This window comes from Neopsephotus bourkii, unplaced genomic scaffold (genome assembly GCF_033783945.1).
Source record: "Neopsephotus bourkii isolate Nb327-2 ecotype Australia unplaced genomic scaffold, CSIRO-AGI_Nbou_v1 NB_107, whole genome shotgun sequence".
Classification (NCBI taxonomy): Eukaryota; Metazoa; Chordata; class Aves; order Psittaciformes; family Psittacidae; genus Neopsephotus; species Neopsephotus bourkii.
Window position 1 is genome coordinate 12,202,085 of NW_026900624.1, and position 21,153 is coordinate 12,223,237.

At 44.7% G+C, this 21,153-nt stretch overlaps 1 protein-coding gene across 7 annotated transcripts; it reads left to right on the forward strand.

The window, feature by feature from the left end:
- The first annotated feature begins 41 nt into the window (after positions 1-41).
- On the forward strand, positions 42-19,995 carry TCAF2 (TRPM8 channel associated factor 2). 7 transcript variants are annotated; one of them, XM_061360588.1, is made up of 10 exons: positions 42-378; positions 7,246-7,362; positions 8,171-8,804; positions 9,670-9,759; positions 10,325-11,295; positions 12,880-12,974; positions 13,923-14,136; positions 14,981-15,220; positions 17,047-17,384; positions 18,841-19,995. In XM_061360588.1, exons 3-10 carry the CDS (start codon positions 8,188-8,190, stop codon positions 19,084-19,086), a joined length of 2,811 nt encoding a protein of 936 aa, XP_061216572.1. In that variant the 5' UTR covers positions 42-378; positions 7,246-7,362; positions 8,171-8,187; the 3' UTR covers positions 19,087-19,995. The 7 variants fall into 7 exon arrangements, with proteins under 7 accessions (XP_061216572.1, XP_061216578.1, XP_061216622.1 ...); XM_061360594.1 differs by having other exon boundaries at positions 8,175-8,804; XM_061360638.1 differs by lacking the exon at positions 9,670-9,759.
- The last annotated feature ends 1,158 nt before the right edge of the window (positions 19,996-21,153 follow it).

Here is a 21,153-nt window from a genome sequence, read left to right on the forward strand (position 1 = left end):
GACAGAGACGCCATCGCCGCGGTGCCTGTAAAAGGGGGAAAGGGCGGGTAAGAGGCGTTTTATTCGCTACAGAAGAGGGTGGGTGCGCTGTCCCAGCGCTGGCTGCGCTTAACTCAGACCAGCCTTCCTCAGTGTTAGTAGTCCTTTGCAGATGCATGGGCTCGCTTTTTCATCCACCGCGCGCTTGTGGATGATTACGTAGAACAAACGCAGAAACAGGCGTGGAAGCAACGTGTCATGAAACCTGGGGAGCTCGGGCATCCCCTGGCTTGCAGAGCTGGGGATCCTGCTAGGAACCGTGTGCTTAAAAACGGTTGGTTACCCCGGAGCAGGAAGAGTGAAGACATGCTCAGGGCACGGAGTGTGAGCTCCACCAGGGTGAGTAGCACCATTTCGTGCCTTTACCTGCAGCTGCAGGTTTTGGGTATCCATCAACAGAGAGATGCTACTTCTGAATATGAAGAGCATTAGTGCACGCATTAGCAGGCGAGGTTCTATCTGCGGTTACTTAGCATCTGCACAAACCTCACAGGTTGTAAGCTACTTTTGGCCAAGTAGTTTCTAACTTCAAGTGATGCAGAATCAGACCAGGAACTTGCCCATTATTTCGGACATAACAAATAATTTAAGTAAAAAGTATTACAGGCGTTCCACCTCCCACTGCAATCCATTAACACTGGCTCCCCTCATCAGGCGGCGCCTTTCCGGCCCTGCTTGAACGCTTCTCTCATCCGTTTTCTCGACAGATACTGAGCAGGCAGGCTCACAGCGGTCCCTTTGCCTGCCGCAGTCGCTCACCGCACCGTCGGGTCTAAAGCCACAAAATCTGGGGCTGCGGAACAGCGGATGTACCGCACGCTCCCCCTGCCGCTGGCAGAGGAAAGGACAGACGGCTGCTGATGCGCCTTCTGCTTTTGCATCTTCGGTGTGATGTTTGAGCCTTCGGTTACAAAGCCCGTCACTGTAGGTAAAAGGGAAGAGGCTCACAACCTTGTGGGCAGTGTTGCAGGGTTGCGTTTCTGCTGTCTTAAGGCAATGCAGACCTCTAAGTTCAGAAGGGGTCCGTGGAAAGGCTGCAGAAAGCTTGGTGGCAGTATGTGAGATAGCTCTGCGAGCGTGTGTCCTGACTCTGCATGCAGCCTGGAGTTATTCTGTGCCATTATAAAGCTGCATCTGTGCTCGGTGCACAATGACTACAGCAGTCTTAGGTGGGTTCTGCTGATGCCAAAGGAAAGTAGTAGCAGAAGAGCCTAAATAAAGAATCTGTAGTTACTTTAGCAAGTGGGTGTAAACTGCGAAATCTACAGGTTTCCCCTGAAATTGAGCACACTTTTCAACCCCAAGCAAACATACACTTTAGTGCACTTTCAAACTGAGGAAGTTGGGGAAGGTGGAGAGGCAAAAAAAAACCAGGTGTGATTCCTGGGTGCATTTAGTCTAGAAGCTTCTACTGCTGTCAATTTGCAATTTAACATGGATGATTTACCTGGTTACAGGTTAAATCTGTAAGTGGTATAGAGCTGGTTCGGTGCACAGACCCGAATATACTGAGGAACTCAAAAGCACCTAAGCTGGCTCTGGTCCAGCAAGTCTTGTTAGGGGAGGCATAGCAAAAACATGAGATATTTCTCCATCTGTCCCCTGAGTAATGAGTCTGTATGATACTGAATTTATGTTCTCCACTTACCACTAACACACAAGTTCTCTGCACTCCCAATACGTCAAATCTGACTTTTCACCTAGATTTCCTAATAAACCAAATATATTATAGAATCATAGAATGCTTTGGGTTGCAAAGGACATTAAGACCATCTAGTTCTACCCCTCCTGCCATGGGCAGGGACACCTCACACTAAACCATGTCACCCAAGGCTCTGTCCAGCCTGGCCTTGAACACTGCCAGGGATGGAGCATTCACAGCCTCCATGGGCAACCTGTTCCAGTGCCTTGCCACCCTCACAGTAAAGAAATCTAACCTGGACTTCCCTGTTTAAACCTGTCACTGTTTGTCCTATCACTACAGTCCCTGATGAAGAGTCCCTCTCCAGCATCCTCAGGTACTGGAATGCTGCTGTGAGGTCTCCATGCAAACTATGTTTCGGTTTCAGTAAGATTTTTCTGGTCCTCTGCTTTATGGTTGGCAATGAAGTTTCTGTTTCAGACTAGTACTTTTTCAGTTAAATACTTAATAATCCAGCATTTAAAAACTGCAGTTTTTTAGAAACGTTGCTAAATCAGCTACAACTGCCAAATGTGCTAGAACCAAATTCAGGAAAGTGATAAATAGTGAAAAAGGAGAGCTTTTAGTGAAGATCTCTTACAGGTTTTATATATCTCATATTTTCAGCCATTCACCTGTTTTTAGCATAGTAATGCAAACTCTTAGATAAGTAATGTAAACCCAATACTGCAGATTAAGTCCCGTAGTAACTTTTCAAGGACTGCTTAGGTATTGCTTAAGGACCACCCTTAGGGTGCAACAGACAAAGTTGAAAGTGGGCTGCATGTGGAGGGCTTTGTGGAGAAGGGAACAGAGATAGCAGGAAAAAGGCTGTGAATTTTATAGACGATGTCAATGCTGTAGTACTTTCACAGGGGTATGTTTCGGTAGAAGATAGGTTAGAAGAGTCTGCCCTGTCTTCTAAGGCTTCTTTTAAGCCTTAAAAGGCATGTTTATAGTATTGTGGCTTTGGAAAGGAGCTTTAATATCATGTCAGACCTATTTTCAGAAGATACATAGTAGAGACAACTAAAGACAGTAGCTAAGCAAGGTGGTAAGAATATAAAGGGAAGATTTCAGAACTCAGTGAGTACACTCAGGAGAGGTGAAAACAAGAATTTTGGCAATAGCCTTCAGGCAGAGCAAAAGGACAAGTGAGGTGATAGCCTAAAATATCAGAGAATAGCTTGGGTGTTAAATGTCCTGAAAACCAAATGAATTGCACCAAGAGTCTTCAACATCTTTCCAGGACATGAAGGCTATCCAAAACTGGTTGGCAACATGCTGTATTTATGAACAGGTTTAAATAAAGTTGCTGCAGATAGCAAGGTTTGGATGTAAAACACAGAAAGATGACACAGGGCAACGCAGCTCAGCTGTAGCTTTGTTGACAGGTCCTACACAGGCAAGAGCAGAACTCAAGGTGGCCTAGCCCATCAAGAAGGAAAGACCTTTGGGGTCAACTTTTCAGGTATGTCATAGCTCAAGTCACTGGACTGTGTAGATTGACCAAAGCCCTGCTGTGACAGGCTGTGGCTTGGAGTTTCACTTGCCCAGTTGTGTGGATCAAGCTGGCACCACAGACTCTCACAAAGGTCAATAAGAGGAATACAAGTCTGTGCAAGCTCAAAGATAACAATATAAGATAACAAGTCACAGAATAACCAAAAAGGGAACAACCCTGAATATTAATTTGTGATTAGGACACAAACTGAGCCCAACTCATCATGAGCACTGGTCTCATGCTTGATTGGCTTGAAAGGGATGAACATGGGGCGTAAGAAAGAAATATAGACAGAAGCCATTACACTCTGCCGACTCAGACTAGCTGCCCACTGGCAGATGGACCAACAGCACAGCCATGAGCAGGAGCACCCCTGATCCCAGCTGCCAGGGAAGACAATCTGACACAGTGTGGCTCGAGTCTGGTGAGGACATGCTCCATGTGTCCAAGGCCAGGTTGGACAGAGGGAGCAATGTTAAATTTATGTGAATTCCACATTATTTTGTTGCAGTAAGTGGTGCTTCTCTTGAAGTTCACAGTAGGGTACAAGCCTTAATCAGTCTAATCCTATGCTATTAGTTTGTGTGACATGTCTGTGACAGGCCATAAGGATGTGACTGTTGCCCACTGCCTGAGTTACACCCTGCCTGTTCTTCATTTTCAGCTTCAGTGGGCTGTCCCAGAATCCCTGCTTTCCCTGTGTTGTCATTTTAGTTTAGAATGGGTAAACTTGTGTGTCCCTGCCCATGGCAGGGGGGTTGGAACTAGATGATCTTAAGGTCTTTTCTAACCCTAACTATTCTGTGATTCTATGATTTTCCTTATATTTTACCACATCACTGCAGACTAGAGTAGACTATCATGGCCCACATGCAAAGAATGTTAGCTCTCTTCTGGGCTCCTTTTCAAATGAAAACAATGGTGTTATGCTCATCCCCTGCTTTAATATGAAGCATCCTTTAGAGGGAAATGGTCTGAGCTGTTACATGGCAGAATGGGGTTGGAAAAGGGCTCTGTGTCTGCAGTTCCGGGAGGTTTCTGAGCTGCTCTGCTTCTTGTTCACCAATAGATGTCAACACTTTTCTAAAACTACAGGCCACAGGACTTGCATTTAGGCAACTTCTTGTTTGTTTTGTTTGGGGATTTTTTATTATTTTCTAGTAAGGTTCTGATTTGTTCTGTGCTTCTACTGCTTACTGTTATTTGCTAATCTCATTTATGGGATATGTGCTGTCCTGTTTAGATCACAGATGTAGATTTGTATAGGATTTTGTGTAGACATCTGTCCATAGATAGCACAGCAGCATTTTACTAGGCTTAGAAATCAGCTGACCAATTCTCCTGCATTTTTACTAAAAAGGTACTTATTTTTTTATAATAACTAAACGCTGTGGTGGTTAAAAAAAAAAGGAAATTCCTTTGGTAATTGCTTTCTTGACCCAATTTTAGAGTTGTCATTAACTTACAACCTAGTCTACTTCTTTGGCTCTATTTCCCTTTGCTGCATTTAGCTTTGTTTCTTTGACTTTTGTTATATAACGTTAGAAATGCTTTTTTTGGTGTATTTTTTTCTAAATTTGTCTTTCCCATGCGAGCTTTCTGGCTTGGCTGCCTCCCACTTCTCCACTGCACTTCTCCAGTAGTGTCAGGGGCAGTTCAGCTTGGACATTAGGAGAAGGGTCTTCACTGAGAGGGTGGTCAGTCACTGGAACAGGCTCCCCAGAGAAGTGGTCATGGCACCAAGCCTGTCAGAGTTCAAGGAGCATCTAGATGACACTCTTGGTAATATTGTTTAATTTTAGGTAATCCTGTGAGGAGCAGGGAGTTCAACTTGATGATTCATGTGTTTTCCTTCAAACTTGAGATATTTTATGCTTCTGTGACCTCCATGAGGTGCCTTCTTTTTACAGTAGCTTTGAGCAGTTCACTTCATTGTGCTTATGCTTTCAGAGCTGTTGAAAAGGGTGGAGAAGCATGCAGAACATACCTGAGATGTTCAGTCTTGGAGACTTTGAAGCATACCTGGTGCTTGGTTATGGTGCAGGCAGATAGACTGTAAATCTGCAAGACAGGAAAGACTGGAAAGCCCAAGAGTCACCGTATTTAGAACAGCAGACAAATCCCTAGGAATTGTCTCACTTGCTTAGGCTGCCTGTGTTCCTAACAAGTGATCCACCTGGTGGCTGTCCTGTGCCTTTTGTCTTTTCCCTCAGGTATCACATAGTCCCCTACTTTTTACTCATGAAGATCCTCACAGGCTTTACAAGGACCTCAGAGACTCACCCCAAAGTGACCGAGCATCTGACATTCAAAGGCTATTTCCCTTACGCATCCTTAGAGCCCCCCCCCCCCACCTTATATTTCTCCTAGAGATATCCCTCCTGAGTGTACCAAGGGGTATCCCTTCCTGTGTACCACATCCCTTTTGCCTGGGTATGATGGCTTCTTGGGCAGCAGATGATGCAATCTGAAGTCTGCATTTAATGAAGCCCATGTACGTCCCCTCAGAATTTTGTCCCATTTTCAGAGGCAGAAGAAAGACTAGGAGAGAATTAGTAATCTGGCAGGATTTATAAATGTATGCTCCAATACTTAGTCTCGATATTCTCAGATCTGCGGGAAGTGGATGTGGCATCTCTCTGGATGTGAGAGGTGGCAGGGGCAGGAGGGAAGACAAGGAACTGAATCTTTAACTCACTCAAGACACTGTCATGGGGAGCTTCCACTTCCGTGTTAAGAAGGGAGGCAGCTAGGAACCAAGATATTTCTCTTCCCTCTGTGTTGTGCACAGATCTCATAGTTGTTTCCCTCCTATGTAACATGACATACAGCTCAGTCTCCTGCAGCATCCTACGATTCTTGTTCAACACAGGTGTTATCTGTGCCTGCTGGGTCTTCTCCCTTCTCTCTGTAGAAAGAGGAGTTCATCTGTAGTTGTGTCTGCTTGGGGTCTAATGAGTACTCTCTCCTTCCTTCTCTCCACACTAAAATGGTTAATACAATGGAAACAGAGAAATTGTGATTACATAGAAATTGGGAATTCTGTTATATGGTGATAGTTGCATTCAGGTTAAGAGAGAATTCAAATCCTTACCAAGACAACCACACCTTGTTCTGGAAAAATGCCAGGGAGCACCCATCGTTTTATTTGCGTGGAGTTTAGGATGTTAGCTTTCAAATCCTGTGTTAAGAAGGATGCGAGCTAATAAGTCAAGATTGTTTTATACTACAAACCTAGTCCTATAGGGTAGTCCTCTGTAGAATACGAATTGCTGAAACTAGCCACCTTATTTTTCTCTCCCCTACACTAGGGTCAGTGTATCAGTACGTTAGTATCAAATTCACAGAAGCCACCAGAAAAAAACGTTAGTCTTTTCCCAAGCCGTGTCACTACTCTGTTGCATGACTCCTGGTAAAACAACCTAAACCACTTAGACCTCGTGTTTGCCTTTATGTTTGTCTTTAAATGTAGGGCTTATTCAAACCTGGGAAAACAAAGCTGGAATTCAGACTAAGCTAGCAAACCAGCACTAAATTACTGGGCAATGTAATTTTTATCATATGCTAATCAGCAGTGTTGACTCATAAATCCTATGTAAAACAACAGTGGAGTCCCACGAGAGTCTGGGTGAAAAAAAAACCAGGAGCTTGCAGGCATGTCCAGAGGATAAGCAATGGGAATTGTACTGTCATTCTTGCTCAGGTTGCTGTTTCCAAGCACCCCGTGGCTTGTGACAAATCCAAATCAAGGATGCTGCTTCTCCAAGGATTTTTCTATTTCCCTGTGTTTGCATGCCAAGAATTTGCTTTCAGGGTAGCCAGATCTGAAATGCATGTGAAGATCAGAGAATGCAGCTCCAGTGCTGGCATGGTGCTGCCAGGGAAACGGCCGGGCTGGCCCCGGAGCAGCTCCCTCCCTTGCCACAGGCATTGTGCTCCAAGTCAGCCTTGTGAATCCTGAATGGCAGGAACTGGGTGTGACTGAGCCGTACTCTGCCCCAAAACCTTCCTGTTTTCACAGTCACAGCCGCCTAGGCTCAGCAGAAGATAACCGGTGAAGACCTGAGCTAAACTTTCAAACTGAGGAAGCCTGAATAAAGCACTTGACCCATAGACCTCAAAGGGCTGGGCAGTCGAGGTCAGTACCACTCTCCTTACTTTGTAGACAGGAGAACAGGTGAAACAAAGCTACAGAAGAGGGAAATTTTTTCCTTGAGATCATGGGGCATTTTGGATCAGGGAACTAGCGCATGAATCTCCTATGCTCAAACCTGCTCGTCTAGGTACTGTGACTTAAATTCACAGTTACTCCAGGGGAGTTGGTTGTCTCCGTAATTTCTGCTGCCTCTCCTCCCACTCGCAGCACCTCCTAATACTAATCAAGGGCTCACAGTGCCTGATCAGAGGTACAATTTTGGAATATCATCTCGCAGCAACTGTGTGCAGCTCAGTATGTATCCAATTAGGAATTAAAATGTGAACTGCATGTTTGAATTATGCCATGTGTTGTGTTGATAAGGTCTTTTAAATTCCTGGCTATTTCCATGTAAACCACCTCTATCAGGCAAGTTCCTTGTAGACTTCCTGGAGCCTCTGGCACTCTCCTGCTCTGTATAAATCATTAATGGGAAAGTGAATACTTTTATTTCCCTGTTCTCCTCCATGATGCATAGCAGAATTTACTGAAACAATCACTTTCTTTTCCTCCATCATCTTGATATACTTGTGGCTCCTGTTTAAATTGTAAAGAGTTTGATAACAAAGTCAAACAAGCAAACAAAAAGAATTCAAATATCTGGAAAAGTTGTGCCCACAAAGCCATTTCCAGTAAATGGTTGCCATGTGTTTGGAGTTCCTACTAGACAACAGAAAAATGACTCTCTAGGGTTGTTACAGCTGTTTGTGATTGCTGAGCCATTCTGTACTGACTGTCTTCTCTCCACCAGATAGGTGTGACCTGAAGATGAAGCCCTCTGCCACCTATGAGATGTTAGTAAATGGTGTCGGGCCATGGGACTTCACTGGTGGTTTTGTTCCTTGTGAATTGCTGCTTGTTGGAGAGGATGCCTATCCTGTACTTTTGAGCTCTAAGAAGCAGGTTCTGATTGCTATTTCACAGTATGGGAAGGGCCGGATGGTGGTTGTTTCCCATGAAGGAATCTTGAAGGACTCCAAGTTTTACCAGTTCCTCACAAATGCTGTGGAGTGGCTCAAGCCTTCCCCCGAGGCCCTGGTTGGGGTCCATCCTCGTTTGGATTCCCTCTCCCAGCTGCTACTCGGGGCTGGCACCAAAGTACATGTTGGGGCAGAGCTTAGTCCCTCCCTGGGGGTGTACTGTATGGAGGCCTATGACTGCACGCAGGCAAAAGACCTGATTGAGTTTCTAAAGGGAGGCGGAGGGCTGCTTGTTGGTGGCCAAGCCTGGTACTGGGCTAGTCAACATGGCAAGGAGAAGGTGCTGTTTGAATTCCCTGGGAACCAGGTGACCAGTGTGGCTGGTGTGTACTTCACAGGAAATGCTGTGGAGAAAGGCATCTTCAAAGTTGCCAAGAAAATTCCCAAGATCCCATTAGTTGTCCCGTAAGTATCTGAATTGCTCTCCATCTAAACAACTGATTAGGTTATGCAGGTGAGGTGTTTATAGAAGATTCTTGAGGTGAAAAATGAGGACGATGGTGAATGCTGGTTCTTTAATAGCCAGGGTGGGATACAACTGTCTTTTTCTAATGGAAGGGGAATCTCTCCACTGGTTGCAATCAGAAAGTAAGGTGTCTTTGCTTCCAGAACAGCTGGGCCAGGCCTGGGGAATTCATTGGAAGAGGAAGGAGAAGAGGAGAGCCGTCTTTTAGAGCAAACTGCCTGACAAAATGTGTCTGAGTACAACACAGAACATGGGGACAGGAGGAGGTACCTCTCCCTCTCCCAACACGTGTGTACAGGTTCAGGGCAAGTTTCCCACAGTTCAAAACCAGGTTGGAGATGGAGCACCAGGCTAGCCCTCTGGGCCAGGGTGTGGCTGGCATCTGCTAAACCTGTTTAGCCTGTTGATCGCAGAAATTCACCTTCTGCAAGTGGAACCTTGGGGCTATCAAATGGCTGAGGAGGTGGGCTCTGTGCCACATCTCTTCTCCGCTCCTGACACAGGCTGTGGGCAGGAAATCTCCATGCTCCCAGTTTGTCTGAGGCACGTACTGTGCCATATGCCTGGGTACACACTGTGTTGACAAAGGGTCTCAGTGAAGTAATAACCAGTGGGAAGCTGCAGATTTAATTCCTGCCCTATGGGCATGCAGAAGGGTGGCATTGTTTATTCTTACTGGGTTGGCTGCAGTGGCCATGTAACAACAGATTTTTTGCAGGATTTGGGGGAAAACCATGTTTGGCAGAACCAGGAGAAAGTGTAAGCAAAGTAAATGAAAGTAATTCAACGTGTCTTTCTCCACAGTAACATACAGGAGTCATTTGGAAATAGCAGAGATAAGAGGGCCTTACACAGTATAATCTCTTTACATTGTGGAGGCCAACTATCAGTAATGTGGGGATTGTGTTAGAGCCCTGATTCATTTTCTAGTCACTTATTATTTCTCTGGCTGTGTGTCTGCCTGTCCATCTTGCCCATCTGGCCTAGCTCAACAAGGCACACAGAAACCTTTTGGGCTTGCCTAGTTCATAATGACCAGGGTAGGGTAAATGGAGAAAGTTTCTGTTTAGGAGGTAACAGAATGATGAGATAAATGACGTGCCAGTTCCCACATCTTTTGCAGTTTAAACAATACAGAAGGTGTTCTGATTTTTTAGTTTATGCAATGGATTTAGATTGTCAAGCTGCTCTTCATAGGTCTTGAAACTTTGTTTCGACCTCTTCTTTATCTCTGTTCTTTTAAATATGTGCTGAGATCTTTACGGATTTGCTTGGCTGTAAAAACTGAGGCTTTAAAAAGGGAAAAATGAGGTACTGGTGAATATTTTATTTTTTATGAAAGAACTGATAACATAATGTACTAGGATAAATAATAAGAAGAGGGTGAGCTGTGCAAGGTGGCCTTTTGTGCAAAAGATTCTGAGGCTGCGGCTAATCTGGACCTCTCTTGGTTCTGCAGGCACCAGGCCAACCTCAGCCGTGATGCTGAGTTTCTCCTGAACGGTGTGTTGGAGTTGGATTTGGTGACTGGGGGCATACCCTCCACCTTACTGGTGCACGGCGAACTCTGCTTCCCTCTCTGCCTGGACAGCTCACACCGCTGCCTCTTAGCTGCGGGACGCTATGGGCGAGGCCGTGTTGTGCTGGCAAGCCATGAGAGCCAGCTGTTCTCCCCAAAGCTGTCCAGATTCCTGCTCAATGCTATCTACTGGCTGGATGCTGGGAAAAAGGGGCTGGTGGGTGTGGATACCAGCCTGAAGAAACTGTGTAGCCTCCTCTCCCAGGGAAAGGTGAAGTCGCAGGTGTCACAGCTGACAGGCGACATGAGTGTGTACTGCTGCTCTTCTCACGGCATCAGAGAGGCGGAGAGGGTTCACACTTTTGTGGCAGAGGGAGGTGGCCTACTGATCGGGGGCCAGGCTTGGTACTGGGCTTCCCAGAACTGCGGCAAAGCTGCTGTGGCACAATATCCCGGCAACAAAATCCTGAATCGCTTTGGGCTGAGCATCCTGGGGCAGAGCACCAAGGCAGCTAAGTACCTGCCTGTGGGGCCTGGGGAGCACTACCACTTCCGCAAGGCACTCGCTCTTTTCAGCAGGCATGTAGACAAGCATGAGGAGGTCCAGGCCCCCATGAAGGACTGGCTGCAAAGGCTAGCACAAGACTGCGCTGCCTTTCTGCACATCCCAGCCCATAACTGCCCTGCGTATGCTTCGCTCCACCGCATCCTGACCAAAGTGCTTCAGAGAAGCGGGATCCCGCAGGTCAGCAAGCAGTGCCCTGTCAAGAGCAACTCCAAAGAGGCAGTCCTTCTGTGCATGGCAACTGAGCTGTCCTTAACCATGACAGACAGTGCAGCCCTAGTGCAGAAATCTGCTGCTGGGGTCTGTGCCAGTCCTATCACTGTGGAAATTGATGGCACAAACCCAGGTGAGGAGCATATCTCACTTCTTTCTGGCATCCTGTTGCGGGGATTGGTGGGGTGTCTGTCCTCAGCGTCCATGTGTCTGCGCACATCTGAACACGAGCACAGATGTGCGGTTTCACTGTAGACTTGTGAGGAGGCTGTCCTCTCTGTAGTGGCAGACAGGCTGTTTATGTGACCAGCCCTGATTTCAGCACTCTGAAACACCCCATGAAAGTCCTGTTTCCTCACTGTTGGGGCACTATCACTTTCGGCAGAAGACCCGCCTATCAGAGGTGCCTCAGGGTACCTGGACAACACAATGGCTTTGGCAAGAAAGCTTCCTTGAGAAACCCTAGTCTCTAAGTTGCAGGTTGCTGTTGCCATAGTTGTGCTGGTACAACTGTCCGTGGGGCCATCCTAGGAAGAGGTAGGAGTTAGGAACTACAGGCTTGGTTTTTATCTTGATAATTTCGGCAAGTTGTAGCACAGTCTCACAGCTTGTGTTAGCACAGTTGATGGAGTGAAGGTCTGGTTTCGGGGTGAAAATGAGGCTGAATATATTGGATCGGGCACAGTATTTTTGACCAGAAATGCTCAGAATTTGTATCATTTTGCATAAACAAAAGAAATGCTAGGAAACCCTGGACACCGTTTCAAAACTGCCTTTGATGCAAATTCAGCAAAACTGAGAAAAATTGGTGAAACATTGTGATATGGTCTAATTCGCATTTTTCCTTGGATTAGGTTTTGCTTGACAAAACCAGTCGTGCCTTCTTAGAGGGCAGGAAAGGCTGTCATTTGGGTGCTTTATGACAGTTCAGCTCTTTTTTAGGACTTCTGCTGTTTGCGTTGAAATATGCTTGAGTAAACTTTATGTCAGAATTAGGGAGTGGATTTTGCCTGATCAGTACAATAGAGATGAATCAGTTTTGTTCTGTGTATCACAAATGGTTACAGAGACTTAGGCAGAGGAGACTTGCATTTCCATGGGAAGACTGTCTAAAACCACTATAAATTGTAGTGGTATGGTGGGATACTCATCTTACAGTTACACCTAGCATAGCAAAGCATTTTAGGCTTTCTCATAGCTTCAAGGCAGCTAGAAATGGGAATTCCTGGTGCTGGGCCAGTCAGTAAGGAAAAATGCAGTGTCACTGTTGGTCTGTTATTTAGGAAATGTTTTATGACCATTACAACTTCAGACATGCGTAATACCACCACAATATGCACCTCTTTTGAGGCCTTTAGGGTAAGAGGGTGGGAGTGGAGGGGTGTAGGGGTTTTGGTTTCTTCTCTTTTTTTCTTGTTTATGATGATTATTATTTTTGAAAGATACTAATAAACACACTTAAGCTTGGCATTTACAGAAGTTCAAGTCTGGGTGGGCCTGCTTGCTAGTGGTGTGATGATCTTCACACTGGTACCCTATTGCTTTAAAACTGTATTTCTGACAGGCTGGGTAAAACCTGAGACAGTTCTGTGAGTGTAGAGCAAGGGAAAATAAAATGAATGAAGAGTCTTTTGTTGCAGCTTGAAATCTCCAGAATCTGTAACCTCAGGACAAAGAAGTGCTGGGCTATTTAAGACTGTGTTCTCTTACATTTTAGGTAAGACAGCCTGGAGGAGTACAGGACTCTATGCCCCTGAAGGGCACACAGCAGTTATATCGTTCCCTTGCCAGGTGGTGAGTGCTGGCCTAAAGGTAAGCTGTCTCTAATTTGGCTTCTGTTTACACCCATGTATTTGTCAGGTGAGCATTCAAAAATAGCATCAAGAAGGTTTTTCTCACTGGTTTTGCTGCCTTTTCAGTCATTTCCTACTGAAGGCATCTGTATTGGTGGGTTTTGTTGTTACTGTGCAAAGAGAACTGATCAAGGTGATTTTCAGGGCCAAGATACTGTGCAAAGAGAACTGATCAAGGTGATTTTCAGGGCCAAGATACAGAGAGTCCTTCTATGCATCAAATTGAGTTCTGTCTCTCCAGATCTCTCATAAGGTACTTGCACAGTGCTGTCACTATTGCTGTGTAGATGTATCCAGATCAGGTATAAACTGGTTACTTGGGATCTTGTTCTCTGCAAAGAACAAGCAGATAAATGCTTACCTGCTTGGATATTTTTTTTGCAGTGAGCTCCCTGCAGCTGACATGCAAAATAAACTCAGGTGTTTCTCTCCAGTTTCTCTCCGTTGCTCTACAGCCACATGCTGTCTGGTTTACTCTATGAGGAGCAAGGATGAGGCACAATAAAAGAAGCCAACAGTGATCACATCTCTCCAACTCATATGTTACAGAATGTGACTGGTGCTGGTGAAGGGTGAAGGAATTAGCAATGCAAGTACAATGCAACAACAGATGTCACTGCAGTACCCTGAACTGCTGGTGAAAGCTGTAGTTGGGCCAGTAATAATGGGAGTATAGCTGTAAGACTGCCTGAGATAGGGATAGCACTAAACTTCACCAGTGTTTTTTTTCACTCTGTTTGCTGCTTCTTGTCACCACAGGATGAAAACTTGCACTAGGCTGGAAGGCCTCCTGTGTGTGTCCCCTGCAGGGACAGTGCTGCAGCAGATGATTCAAGGTGTTGTGGTTGGTCTGCCAAGTCACACTTGGAGCCCTTTGACCAGCTGTTCCTATCCTCCTGTTTTCCAGGTTCAGATTGGGTGTCACACGGATGACCTCTCTCATGCCACAGAGCTGAAACGGGCCCCAGTGGTAATACGCACATGTGATATTGCCAGCCAGAAACAGACTGTTTCCTGCCTCTGGGGTGGCCTCATTTACATCGTAGTACCAGCAAAGAGCAACCTGGGAAAAGTGCCCATCACAGTGGAAGGGGCAGTCAGAGCTCCTTTCTTCAAGCTTGGTAGGTTTGTTTACCTTGGTGCCTTTCTCCTTAGCACTGTTCAAAGATGCTGCTGTCCTGTGCCTGAAAGAAAGGATGATTCTGTGCTTAGGAATAGCTTAGAAATGCCTGGGGTTAGGAATATCTGTATTTAGTTTCCTTGCTTCGTTGTCCTCTGGGATTCCAGGACTTAGTCACACTGCGCCTGTTACATGGCAGGAGACAGGTGAAGGAGCTGTCACAAAATGGGCAGGGTTTGTCCAAACCAGCATTTCTTGGATGTTGGAGTTGTCATTTCTGATGGAAACCATTGTGTTGGAAGGAGACAGGCTGACCCTCTGTCTCAATAAAGCTTGCTTTGACTTCTGCCTGCTTTACTGTGCCCCCGTACGGCCATTTCTAGTCTCTACAGTAAATCTCTGCTGAATTTCCCATGTTGCTGTCAGTGTCTCTTCTATTACACCGTTTCTTCTTGCTCTTCTGTCAGACTAAAGAAAACCAGGGTTGTTATATGAAACAGCAAATCTCTGATGAAGAAGAAGAAATGAGGTCATCAAGAGACACTAGAGAAGCCTGATACTTCTTGTTCTCAGATGAAAAACAGGGATCTGTTCTAGCTATGCTACTACTCTGTTATATACCAGTCCTTTTCTGTCTGTTTCCCACCCATTAAAGAGCCTGAGGAGACTTCTCAAGCACAGCATAAGGATTAACTAGCTAAAAGCCACCACCTCAGTCATGCAACTACCACATACTGTTTTCTAAGAGAATTTAGTGACTGTGGTCTCTTTCTCCAGCTTAACCTCTGGGAGCATGTTCAAAAGTCAGATCTGTGCTAACCCACTTTTCTGTGTTATTCACGTAGGGGAGACCTGTGAAAGAGAGTGGAAAGCCTGTATCCGGCACTACCCTGCTCCCTGGGCAGAACTGGCTGTGGAGAGTCTCATCCTGACAGTGCCATCTGACAGCATCCGGCACATGGAGAACCCACAGCCACTGCTGACCCTGTGGAACGAGATCATGGTGGCAATAAGCAAATTGGCAGCCATACCAACAAAATTCCCAAGGCCAGAAAGGATTGTAACAGATGTCCAGATCTCATGTGGTAGGTACATTGCCATGTGGCCTTCTCAAGGGCTAAGAGACAAGTGGCCTCTAGCACCAATGTCTGTTACTTCAAGGTTGTTTTGCAAGGCGCAGGCTGGGAATATATGTAACGTGTTAAATGACTGTGACCCATGCATAATTGTGAGCTATTTCATCAGGATGAAAACATGGTAAGGGAGGGTTTGAAAAATGTATTGACCCTTTCAGGTGCCTCCCACTCTCTCTGAGCGTTGTCTCGCTCAGCTCTTCTTCTGCCTGCTTGTGTTAAGAGGCAGAGCTACTGACTACAGTGGCTTTGACTTGCGTGTAGTTCTCATTCATTCTCCCTCCTGAGTGCACTGTAGAGTTAGTAAAACTGGGAGACAGCAGTCTGATTTCTGGTTTTGCCCTGCCTCAGCCACAGGACTGTTCTCACACATTCAGTGCCAACTCTTGGACCTGTGTGTGCCTACCTGCTCCACAGGTATTGGTGGTTACTGTGGGCAAAGCTTCGCCAGAAAAGATATGTGCCCGAGGTGATGGCAATGGAGAATTAGAACCAGTATCACTGTCAAAGCTCATGACTCTGTAGTTTTGCAGCTGTTGCTCCATGCCCTCCTGAGCTCCCTAGTTCTAAACTAAGTGGATTTTACCTACAGTCAAACTATATGGTAAATGTGGAACTCTGCAATGCAAGTTTTGTTCAGCTGTTTTTCAAAATAGATGGATAAATTCATCATTCCACAATGAGACGAGGGCTTGGCATGAACATTAATGTCCTAACCCTTTGCTAAGCCACATGGAAAGAATTTGTTGCACATCTTGGGAGCAAATGCCAGTTTAAAAATCATAGTCTGCAGACATAAAATTCCTTTGTGTTTTGGGTGGAATAAATGGTTTCACTCACATTTTTGGACCTGATCTTTTTAGGTGCCAGTGGCTGCTAAATACATGTATCCGTCTTACTAAAAAAAAGAGGGAGCTCAAGATCTTAAATGGTTCCTGCAGGAAGGGGCTTGCCATTCATGTTCTCAAACTTGCTTCATGTTCTCTACAACCTGGGTGTTGTAGACAAAGAAAGTTGTGTAGGCTCCCTATGTAGTGAGTGTAAAGGGCTGCTTAATCCCCTGCTACAATAGGTGTTTGAGTTCAGGTATGTGACTCTTGTATAAAGTTTTGGGAATCTTCAAAAATAAGGACAAATTAGGAACGAAGACAGCAAGGAGACTTAAATAAAATCCCTTGCAGTGCAAGATTCTTGCCTAGCATGATGCTAGGAAGTTGTTTATAAAATAGCTCTCTCTGAGGTTAAAAACAGGCTTAAGCATGACCAGCTTTCAGCCCTTTAGCATGACAAGCTGTGACTTCCATGTGTCTCATCCATACTGCTGATTACTGGAGCACAGACATGCAGTATCCATACTCTGCACAGGAAGACTCAAGCTCTGCCAGGGTGCTGAACCACATTATTGCATGGTTGGATTGACATCAACTGTGCTCAGTTTGTGAGAGTTCAGGTGTATTGTGGGCAACAGTCAGGCTTTTTCCTTCGTCCTGAAATCTCAACTTCAGTCCAACCATGAGCTTATGCTTGTGTAAAACTGTGCTTAACTGACCCTTCTAGCAGTACTACCTTTATACTGTTTATTTGATTATTTGTTAGGGTGCAGTATAGTATTTCCGTATCTCACAAAGGAAAAAAGTTTTCATTCGTGGTAATATGGTGTGATATGTGAGATGAAGGAAAGGCACTAGAGAATTGAAAGGAAAATACACAGTCATTTATGTCTAAGAGGCATTGGGGTGATCACTTATGATGTGTGTTGGTACCTGTCTTTCCTGCAGGCTGGATGCATGCTGGCTACCCCATCATGGGGCACCTAGATTCGGTGAAGGAGATGTTAGATGTGAAGCATATGCAAACTACTGGTCTTTGGGGTCCTGTCCATGAGCTGGGACACAATCAACAGCAGCAAGGATGGGAGTTTCCTCCTCATACCACAGAGGCCACCTGCAACCTCTGGTCGGTCTATGTTCATGAGAAGGTGCTGAGGATTCCCAGGCATCAGGCCCATCAGGCTCTGAAGTCACAGTGTCGGGAGGAAAGGATAAGAGAGTATCTGAAGAACGGTGCTCAACTGAAGGACTGGAAGGTGTGGACTGCTCTGGAAACATACCTGCAGGTAACTGGGAAAAGCAGGTGTATTAATGCAGTCAGTGAAGCCTGTGTCAGAAGAATGTCTGCGGCTTGGTGACTGTAGCTGTCATGTCTTGTGTTTACTTACAGTCTGGGTTCATGCTGGGTCCAGAAAGCACCTGAGAGGTGTACAACAGAGTGTCTAATGCTGATGTCTCCTGAAAACCTTCCTTTGCCAGACTTGGGCTTAGCCGCTCAGGGAGAGGGCTTAGTGCAGTACACAAATCTTTTTCCCTGTGGCAGAAACAGGAACTGCTCCTTGTTACACAGCATGGGAAAAGGGTGAACAAACTTGGGCACAGCTCTTTAATCTGCTGCAGATTTCCTGTGGGACATTGACCTAGTTGGTAAAAAGACCCTTGAGATTGTAAAGTGTGTACAAGAGCCAGGATTCTAGCAGTACCCTGGTGAGTTACATGGCTAGGTTCTGCAGAACATAGCAAAGAGCAGGGTGTTCATATCAGCCGATGCTCTGAGTAGAGCCAGTGTAGTCCATGAAGTGACAAGGAAACAGGTTCTGTTTATCCTCCTGCACATGTAACTGGATCCCTCACTGTGGTCAGGACTCTAAATCAAGAAGTCTGTTCTAGATTGAAGTGCTATTATCTTGAGGAGCATAAAAGAGAGATTTTTCACTTTCCTCTTTCCCTTAATCCTCATAGGAACTGCCTAGTCCAGAGCTAGTCACAGCACCAGGAGTTTTCATATTAATAAGGAATTATCAAAGGTAGATAACCTGCCTGTTATACCTTTTCTGCCTAAGGTATAAGTGCTGAACTGCTTAGCTGTTTCAGCATGATGGAGAATTTGTGGAATGCAGTTTAGTGTCAATCTGTTTCGTATCAGAAAGTGAGATGTAAGTCATGGTGCTGTAAAGAACTATGGACATTGAGTAGACATTCTGCATCCTCTCATGCTGTTATTCCAAGTCAGCTCTTCATAGTAAGCTTATCTTGAGCAACAGTGTAGGTTGTTGCAACAGCAATAGCAATTTTTCTCTCTGAATCCCTTTTGTTCTTATTCCTAGCCAAAGCATGCCCTGCTCACAATCTCTCCTTCCTGTTTTCTGATTGCTCCTTGTTCTCCTGCGCTCCTTCTTTCCAGGTTTTCTGTTGGTGTCTTCTTTGATGCTTTTTCACTGCAGAAGAAGCGTTCCTCTGCTCAAAGCAGCAGCTTATATAATAGGTTGATGGCGTTTCTGCCTGCTCCCAGTGCATCTTTTGACTGTTTTAGGAGGCCATTGTAATGGGAAGGTGTATTTTTCTGTATCTAATGCTCTGAATTATCCTCTGAAGCCTGAAAGTTGGATGTGTGCATCTAACAATACATTTATTCTAAAAACCACTGCAGAAACCTATGGGATTTTCTATTGCTTACAACACAGGTATACTGCCAGTGAAATGAGAATTTCATTCTTTTTACAATGTATTCTTCTCCATCAGTTGCAGGAAGGGTTTGGTTGGGACCCCTTCATCAATCTCTTCTCTGACTACCAGAAAATGTCCACCATCCCAAAAGACAACCCTTCTAAGATGAACTTATGGGCACAAAAGTTTTCTCAGCAGGTGAATAAGAACTTGGCTCCATTTTTCACAGCCTGGGGATGGCCTATCAAGAAAGAGCTGTCTGTGGAACTGTCCCATCTACCCAGTTGGGAGCAGGACCCAATGAGATCCTATAGACCATGAAGGGAAAAGATGTAAATCTTGATTCTCATACTGGCTGTGTCCTATCTTTTTATCCTTGTGTATTGATAGCTCGTGACAGCATCCATGATAGCTCACTGGGTGCTTAGCTTTAGCTTCTTGCTGTCAATGGAGGTCAACCGCAACAGAAATTCAGCTGAATCTTGTGTGTGGATCAGCAATGTTCTAAGCCATTTTCTGAAGGGTTAAATGATGCACAAACTTTGTTCTGGGTTTTTCACCTCAGAAGGACTGTAATTCTGAGCAGATTTAGTTCTTGCAGAACCTGTCTCTTATGAAATGGAAGTTTTCTGGGTGGAGCAGTCACTGGAGCAGTCTCAAGGGCAATACCAATAGAACATTGGATCTTTAAAGTAAATAGTAGCCTTCACAATGTTGTATTTTTCAACTATAATCACAGTGACATGAGATTTTCACTGTTGTTCTGGTTACCCTAAAATCCCTAATTTAATTGCTCTAAGTATGCAGAACTTCCAGCCCTACTATCATGAAAGTGACCTTATAATGCTTATATACAGCTTATACAATACACTGAAATGCTGTAGATTTCTTCGACATTGTATGACTGTGGCCCAACATCCAGCTTCATGTGCATAAGTCAATCATAAGTTGCCATAGACTGACAGCAAGATACATGCTATGCAAGACAGAAGAGTGGAACCAAAGAGGGAATTTGATTATAGTCAGAGAGGAGGAAGACAACAGTTCATCAAAACAGAGGCCCAGCCTTTTCCAAGGAGCAACAGAACTTAATGTTTTTGCTACTTTTTTTCACAATTGCTTGGCTATTACAGGGACTGGCAAACATGTTAATGCTTAGCCTAATAGCATACCAGTCCCAACCCATTCCTTGTGTATCAGCAGTAAATAAAACAATCATGTGGACTCTCAGGTTGTGTATGTGGTCCAACTTCTTTGTCTCACAGTAAAAAAATAAAAACCCTAACTAGAAATGACCCAAGGATTTGTTACAGCACTTTTTCATTTTTGTTCTGGCCCAGATATGGTTGATTTACCTTTAATTCACTGGCCTAATGTTTTGATTTGTCTTTCAAACTTTGTTCAACTGTTATTCCTTCCTAGTATATGTTGTTCTTCCAGGAAAATAAATGTAGAGGCTAATCTTAGCTTAGTCAGTGTTTTAGTACTGTTTTGGTCCTGATTTGGAGATTCAGATGTAAATTCACATGGTACAAAGATTTAGACCTGACCCTATCTGCTGAAGCGGATTTTCATCCCTAATGAGTTTGCCAATGAAAGTTGAATTCATGTCCATTAACAAAATACTCAAAATATTATCAGATCTCTTACCAAAGTATGACAGGATTTAGGTTTTTTCTTTTTTTTTTCATGAATTGCACAACAAACCTGCAGATGTTCTGAGGTTTTCTGAGGGAGCTGCTTTACTTACCCTGTAATCATCACGCCAAACTACAGCATTGTTTTAAGCTTAAGTTGCCTTCTATAACAGTGAGCACCTCAGCACCATGCCCTCCAAACTAAATAGAACTCTGTGGAATATACAGACATAATTCTGGTAAATTATCCCTGCTCTTTTTTTGATAAAGAAGCAGTACAGCTTGGGCGGTATGACGTACTTTGTGAACTGGGTAGTTCACATTGCTTTGTGTCTGTGGACTTTCATGAAACCGTAATCCAAAAATCAACTGCTTAGGTGAGGCTCCTTTTCAGCGTCAAATGAGTTGCATTCTTAAGTATCTGATACTGTCTTTTTCCTATGCAATATTTGTCTACCTTCTCTTTTTGGACCTACATGAAAAAGGGTTAAAAGCAGGGGACATTACTGAAACCCTAGGCTACATAGATAAATCAACAGCTGTTACTTTCTGCATTTGCCTCTACAGTAAAAATTGGCCCTATTGTGTGACACTAGATTAACTCTTGCATGATAATAATTTAGATAGATAGTCTCTGTGCCTAGATGTAACTGAAAAAACAGCTGGGCATTAATTACATTGGAACGCCCCTGGTAAGGGAAAAAGTCACTGGCTGAGAGCACAAGTGCTTGCAAACTAGAAGCCTTGTCTT

Bases quoted from the DNA above. Each gene is read 5' to 3' on its own strand.
- TCAF2 (XM_061360588.1), top strand. From the start codon at position 8,188: ATGAAGCCCTCTGCCACCTATGAGATGTTAGTAAATGGTGTCGGGCCA. The intron at 9,760-10,324 runs GTGGGGATTGTG...TTGGTTCTGCAG, and splicing joins GGAGGCCAACTATCAGTAAT to GCACCAGGCCAACCTCAGCC. The intron at 17,385-18,840 runs GTAACTGGGAAA...CTTCTCCATCAG, and splicing joins CTCTGGAAACATACCTGCAG to TTGCAGGAAGGGTTTGGTTG.